The sequence below is a fragment of the Haliotis rubra genome, unplaced genomic scaffold, assembly GCF_003918875.1.
Source record: "Haliotis rubra isolate DU_JTF1 unplaced genomic scaffold, ASM391887v1 Scf340, whole genome shotgun sequence".
Lineage (NCBI taxonomy): Eukaryota > Metazoa > Mollusca > Gastropoda > Lepetellida > Haliotidae > Haliotis > Haliotis rubra.
Genome location: NW_025767014.1, coordinates 1,083,695 through 1,090,569, shown reverse-complemented (window position 1 = coordinate 1,090,569; position 6,875 = coordinate 1,083,695). Strand labels below are relative to the sequence as shown.

General features: G+C 36.6%; 1 protein-coding gene and 1 long non-coding RNA gene across 3 annotated transcripts; both read left to right on the top strand.

The window, feature by feature from the left end:
• The first annotated feature begins 16 nt into the window (after positions 1-16).
• Positions 17-4,254, top strand: LOC124284665 (GTP:AMP phosphotransferase AK3, mitochondrial-like). Of its 2 annotated transcripts, XM_046720772.1 has the most exons (6): positions 17-175; positions 505-624; positions 1,139-1,311; positions 1,914-2,032; positions 3,127-3,277; positions 3,312-4,254. In XM_046720772.1, exons 1-5 carry the CDS (start codon positions 31-33, stop codon positions 3,239-3,241), a joined length of 672 nt encoding a protein of 223 aa, XP_046576728.1. In that variant the 5' UTR covers positions 17-30; the 3' UTR covers positions 3,242-3,277; positions 3,312-4,254. The 2 variants fall into 2 exon arrangements, with proteins under 2 accessions (XP_046576728.1, XP_046576727.1); XM_046720771.1 differs by having other exon boundaries at positions 3,127-4,254.
• A 629-nt stretch (positions 4,255-4,883) lies between these two features.
• LOC124284666 lies at positions 4,884-6,072 on the top strand. Its single transcript, XR_006900613.1, has 2 exons — positions 4,884-5,874; positions 5,921-6,072. It is a non-coding gene; the product is annotated as an uncharacterized LOC124284666 (long non-coding RNA).
• Positions 6,073-6,875: the final 803 nt, after the last annotated feature.

Sequence of the window (6,875 nt, the reverse complement as noted above, 5' to 3'; positions counted from 1 at the left end):
CAACATAAACTTCCGGTTCAAGGGCTCGACATGATATCAAAACTTCTTAGGGTAATCATAATGGGCCCTCCTGGCTCAGGAAAGGGCACAATATCACAGAGAATCGTGAAAGACTTTGGCTTGAAGCATTTGTCCAGTGGCGATCTTCTGAGAAAACAAATCATGGAACGGACAGGTTCTGTCATTTTTTCTGAGCCTGAAACTCGATCAGGGAAACTTATCGCTTACTGCGATAGCACAAAAAGTTCTGTTATCAGTATAGTTTATTAACGACACTGTATTTTAAAGGTATATTATGAGAGTGAAGTCGATGGCGGGACTATTAGTAGGCCATGTGCATGACCTGGGGCAGAATATTGGTCTCTATTGGCCGGATAAATCCCTGTGTGCATTGTTGATATTATTTTCACTGAGACATACCAAGTATTTTAATTTAATATGACATCACATCTGAATAGTCACTGAACACTAGCTGTAAAATATATAAAATGACATTTGTTTCAGCTGCAGGGATTGAAGCCACGAAATACATTGATCAAGGTCAGCTGGTTCCTGACCTCACAATGGTCAATCTTATCTCTAACGAGCTGGAGAAAATAGAAAGTCACAGCTGGCTGCTAGATGGTGAGCATATATATTCTAGAAAGACAAGATAGCAAGATTTTGATGAGTGAATGCTCTTAGCCTGAATTAGGGCTAAGCATGTCATTAATATTTTTAGGTGAAAGTTTGTCTAGTCTGAAACTATAGTATGAAGAAAGGAAATGAAAAACTGGTAATATATTATAAAGCCTGAATGTCAACATTTGCCAGATTCTTTGCTGTTCAAATATTAGACTTTGTGAAACACATGCCAGTAATGATGTAATCATACTCTGGATCCTATTGCAAAATGTGATCGTGCACAGGTGTACCTGTGAAATTTAACATAGGACTACATCATCCTTTGAAAATGTTTGGCTGAGTAGAAAGTTTTTTCTTAAACTTAAGAAACTAGGAAATCAAGAAAGGGCTATGCACATTATGGAATCAAACTAGAACCTTTGATAGGACAGGTGAAAATTTTAATCACGGAGCTGCCCCATGTCATAAGTGATAATGATGAGCTCAAGTGCATTCTTTGTGTTTCATGTTGCAGGGTTTCCTCGGACAGTAGTTCAGGCTAAAGAACTGTTAGAACGAGGCCCTATTGATTCTGTTATCAATCTTAATGTGCCCTTTGAAGTTATTATTGACCGCATCAAGGGTCGGTGGACACATGAAGCCAGTGGTCGCATCTACCATACAGAGTTCAACCCTCCCAACAAAGAGGTACACAGAGTTTGATATTGCAGCAACAATTTCTTAAAGGATGGTTCCAGTGGGAAGCTGTTTGATCAATCAGAACGCTGCTCTACTTAATTGATAAATACCATCTTGTCTCGTAACTGTATGATAAGATGAAGAGACATAGTGATCAGTTCCAGTTTCTGAGTCATATATAATCAAACCAACTTTTAAGCTGTACATGATGATGAAAAATTCATATTAGTAGTTGAAGCGTTCACTCCTGAAGCCATAGACCTGGGTTTGATTCCCTGCAGAGGTACTATGTGTAAAGCCCATTCCTGGTGTCATCAGCTATGATATTGCTGCAATTTCACTAAAAACAGCATAACACCCTTCCCACTAACTCTTAGTTTATATCTGGTCGAAACTGGAAAGTGAGCTTTCTGTTCTTGGTTGAAAACATAAGGCCAAGAAATTATTGTTTTACAGTGTATGCAAGAGGCACAGTTTACTGCAACCTCATTTTCTGTGGGCGATCATGGACGTATTGTCGTCTATTTATTGCTGGTTGTTGGATTAGTACTACTTGTGTCATTTGCAGAGTTGCATCCCTTGGTCTAGATTAATCTCTTTGTCTCTTGTAGGGTATAGATGATATCACAGGAGAGCCCCTGATTCAGAGAGATGATGACAGACCCGAGACAGTGAGAAAGAGGCTAGAGGGGTATCAACACTCCACCCAACCAGTACTACAATTCTTCAAGTAAGGCCACTTCAGAGGAGTTCTTTATTCTTCAAATATTTCCCATTTAGCATTCAGTAAATCTGGAAATGGTTCTATTCTTTCAGAACAGTGGTTAAGAAGGATAGCCCAGTGTTTAAAGCGTTTGCTCATCATGCCGAGCCTGGTTCCAACCCAGGAATATTGTGGAATGTCCATTCCTGGTATGCCCTGCTGTGACATTGCTGCAATATTGGTAAAAGTGGCATAAAACCGCACTCACTTATTATATATATTATATCAAGACTGTTCAAATACGAATATTTAAATGCCCCACCACAAAGTTGAAGGGGATATAGGATTGGTGCTTTAACTAATATTTCGACCATTTGATATTTCATGATGAGAGTTAGCACAGATATATATTTTGTTCCTGATTGAGACTATGCAAATATGTTTTACATATCACCAGTGAGGGATCCCAAAAGGTCATGCATGTCTCATCAGTATACTGACATGCTTAAAGCACACCAACTATATACTGACTTTATACAATTATAGACTCTTGTAGAGGTCAATATCGGTTTTTATTGACCAGAGTAAAACAATATCGATATTGCTTTTCTCAGGTCAATAAAAACCGATATCGATCTCTACAAGAGTCTATAATTGTTTTATTATATAATGAAAGAGAAACGGGTTTTAACATAAACTTTTAATGCACACACTGTGCCATCTATCAGAGTGATCTGATTGGCTGAAAAGTGGGGGAAGCCCCTTCGTACGGGATTCCTTGTCTATTTTTAGTAACCCAAGTCAATATCGTAATTTATCAGAAAACTCAAGTCAATATCGTGTTTTGTAGTCAATCATGTGACGGTCTTTTGACCAATCGTGGTATAGGAAAAATACTACCTATATAATAATGTATGGTACAGTCCCCCTCTGTGATATTGCTGGAATATTGCTAATAATGGCATAAAACTAAACTCACTGACACACTATTACAGTACACCCACGGTATACTGACTTATATCAAGTACACCAACAACATTATGATTTACATAAAGTACATAGATATACTGAGTTAAAATTATTGCACCAACAGTACACTGACCTGAATCTTTCTATTTCAGTGACAAGAAACTACTGAATGTGTTTACAGGGAAGTATTCTAATGAGTTATGGCCCCTGGTTCATGACTACCTGGCAACCAAGATGACACCAGTGCAGTACACACGCTACAAATAACAGCAACCATCTCCATGACAACAGCAGTGGTGCTAATGTATCACTATGTAGGCAACTGTTCAACAATGTCTGATATTGCAAGGGGATGTTTCAAAATGTGAAGTACATTCTAGAAGATATGCTGTGAATACACTGAGAAAGTGTAATCCCAAATATAACATGTATTGCAAAGATATGCTGTGTAAGGTACTTTAATAGGTCAATGATTTATGAACTATACAAGATGATTAGTTACTAATTTATAAAATATTTCCCCCAAATAAATGAATGTGGTGAATATGATCTAAAAATGTGATAGTTTATTGAAAAGACAATTAACACTCGCCAATTAGCTTTAATATTAGAGTGCTGCCTTTAACAACAATCAATCTAAAGGTAACGCACATCAGGTAATAGCAGATTTCATCAAACAACATGGACAGATATCTTGAAAGGATATCTTATCACTAATGGAGACTGGCACCTCTAATTCACTGTATGAAAGAGAGTATGTCTTGTGTCTAATATTGTGAGGAGCCTGTTGTTATTCTCCTGTGAATATTTTAACATTGATCTTGTGAAGTATACATCTGGAGATAACCGACAGATTTTAAAGGTGTGTTTAGAAATTGTTTCTCCAAATTTAACTGTACATGGATTTATGTTTTATTATACAAGATATTTTATATGATTCATTTTTATACAGAGCTGTGTTGTTAATGTATTATGAATTGTCTCTGGTTTTAAATCAGACAAAGTAATCAAATATGTCAAACATACAAATTAATGGCATTGCTTGTGCATGGTGTGAGATATCAATAGAATCCAAACCAAACTCAGCATTACGTTATCCCAGAAATCAGCTGTTGATCAGCTGGGTAACCTATATCAAGTTGCATGTGTTGTGTTTAGCTTACCAGTACTTATAATGTAATGTACCAGTAGGTTTTTCTGCATGCTGCCATTCATCTGTCACCTAGACATTAATGGTCATGCTTTGTAAATTACGTAATTATGTGTAATTTGGTCTTACGGAAATATGTTTTAACTGTAAATCTATACTGGGTGTGATTGTCAAGGCCATTTTACTATTGCAATCATATTGGTGCTGGTATGAGTATGGATCTAGGGTCTCTGTGTTTTTCGACATTTCACCTTTCTATCTTAATCACAAAAAGATACATAGTTCAAGAACTCAACATTGATTGGTTTTGTAGCTTTTCATCTTATATCCGAAAAACGATGCTCAAAAGGTCATAGTTGCACTTCTAATTCAGCTTTCCAATTCAAGATGTTGGCATTTCCTCATGTTTTGGTTGTTATGTTGAAATACAGAACTACAAAAGACTGGGAATAAGAATTAGTGGTGGACCGATTAATTGAAATAATCGAAGATTGGTCGCAGTGACTAAACGACCAAGCAATCGATCATGTTTTCTCATAATCGAACACAAACAATTCTAGAACACTTGTTTTCATTAACAGTATTTTTCACAAGGTTGGTTTTGTCTGTTACATTTCATAAGCACTACAAGCTCGTTCCAAGTCATGATTGAATTTATCTTAAAGACTCCAAGACTTTGATGTTCCTCCATACTAGTCATCCTTTAAAGATGTGAAATTTTGCCAAAACCCCCAAGAACTACATGTTGTTTTTTCCTTATTTTTGTGTGCATTAACACATTTCATAAATGACGCTAACCAATTATTTTCGATGATTGATCGGTTGTAATGAACCAATCATCAATTATGAGATTTTAACCAATTCCCAACACTAATAAGAATACTAATGAGCATATCTATAATACATCCAATTCATACCCTAAAGCATATTCAAAGTGCTACATTTACCCACAATGTCGATTTTTATGGATCTTAACAGCTGTAACAAATTTGCATCCTCAGTGCATACCAATTGAAAATAGAGGCAAATGATTTCTAACATCTACACTCAGTAACTGTTGACAGATCCATATAGATTCTAATTGTACATAACCTGCTGTTCATGTCAAACATATTGAAGTATTATGTGTTGGTGATCGTTGAACTTTACACATGAATCGTATAGACTTTGCTCAGTGAGATCATGCAATCAATCAATACTTTGATAATAGTGGTGATCAATAATCAATGATGTCCAGGTAAGCTACAGACTTACAGGTATTGTTCTGTTCCTCTGTGAGGTAAGGTGTGCATGTCCCCATGTGTCTTTCTGCAGTTGAAACCCTTTTGTTGAAGTAATAATTTTTCCAACTGTATTACACCTCCATGGATGAGTGTTTGGAAGTAAGATAAATATGGCCTTGTCTTATCATTACTGTTAAAGGTTTGTAGGGTTTTTGGAATCAGATATACTTTTCAAAACAAGTTAGAGAACGCCAATAATTGGAGTGAGTGAGTGAACATTGTCCCAGTTATATCATGGCCTGTCAGTTTAATGTGTGAGGAAAGCTGGAACAGATGCAAGACCGAGACATTTACCACTTTGCTGAATCCCATAGGTTACGGTGTGGGATAACCTGAGACATTTACCACTTTGCTGAATCCCATAGGTTACGGTGTGGGAAAATCCGAGACATTTACCAATTTGCTGAATCCCATAGGTTATGGTGTGGGAAAACCCGAGACATTTACCACTTTGTTGAATCCCATAGGTTATGTTGTGGGAACACCACAAGTCCACTTTGTTGAATCCCATAGGTTATGGTGTGGGGAAACCCAGAAACATGATCTGGGTGAATTGGGATTCAAACCGAGCATCATAGGTTTCTGGACGTTAGTTAGACTAACGCTTCTTTTCTCTCTACCCCCCCAGTACATGTGTACAAAATTGCTGACCCCCTTCCTCCCAAGAACAAAATGGGTGACCTCCCCTTAAAATCATCATCATCACACACACACACACACACACACCCCAGCCATATATTATGAACGGTCCCAAAACCACTTCATTTTTTATGAGGATACTTTTATCTTTCCATGATGCAAAAAACTGATTTTCGTAACATGTAAAGTGTTTATTGGAAAAGAATGACATGATTATCCTAATGAAATGTTCAGTGGTATATTAGTGTTACATGTATTAATATAATTATTATGCACGTTTGTCATACCAATGTCATTGTTTCATACTGGTTCATTGGTGGTACTGTCAATCATGGTTGTGTTTTAATTGTTGAAAGGTGCTCAAGTAAATTTCTTTTGAAAAAATATTGCAATAATCCTGCGTAAATATTTCTTATTTTGCTCAGTAATTGGACCAGTTTGTTGTGTTTCTTTTCCAATATTAAGTTTCAGATTTTAACCCAAGTTTACACACTGATAAGTGATTGTTGTTGTAGTATGTGTATTAGGTCATATTTTACTGCAGCCTGCATTTGATTATATACATGTAGTTGTTTTTAAGTGGTTCTTAAAACACAAGAGGAAAAGACACCCACAATGCTACTAATAATGATACCTAACTTTCTTCATGTGTTCAGTGTATGCCATTGTCAGAGCTCCAGATAAGATTTAGCTCATGTGGGAACTGTACCCACTGTATTTTTTTGGAGTGGGTATTATGAATGTTGAGTGGGTATTTCATTTTCCGCTACCCACTGCTTTCAAATATGTGCGTATTTCAGTCACTTTACTCACGTAAGTATTATGTCAT

Coding starts and splice junctions, on each gene's coding strand:
- LOC124284665 (XM_046720772.1), top strand. CDS start 31: ATGATATCAAAACTTCTTAGGGTAATCATAATGGGCCCTCCTGGCTCA. Junction 625..1,138: donor TCACAGCTGGCTGCTAGATG/GTGAGCATATAT, acceptor TTCATGTTGCAG/GGTTTCCTCGGACAGTAGTT. Junction 2,033..3,126: donor CCAGTACTACAATTCTTCAA/GTAAGGCCACTT, acceptor TTTCTATTTCAG/TGACAAGAAACTACTGAATG.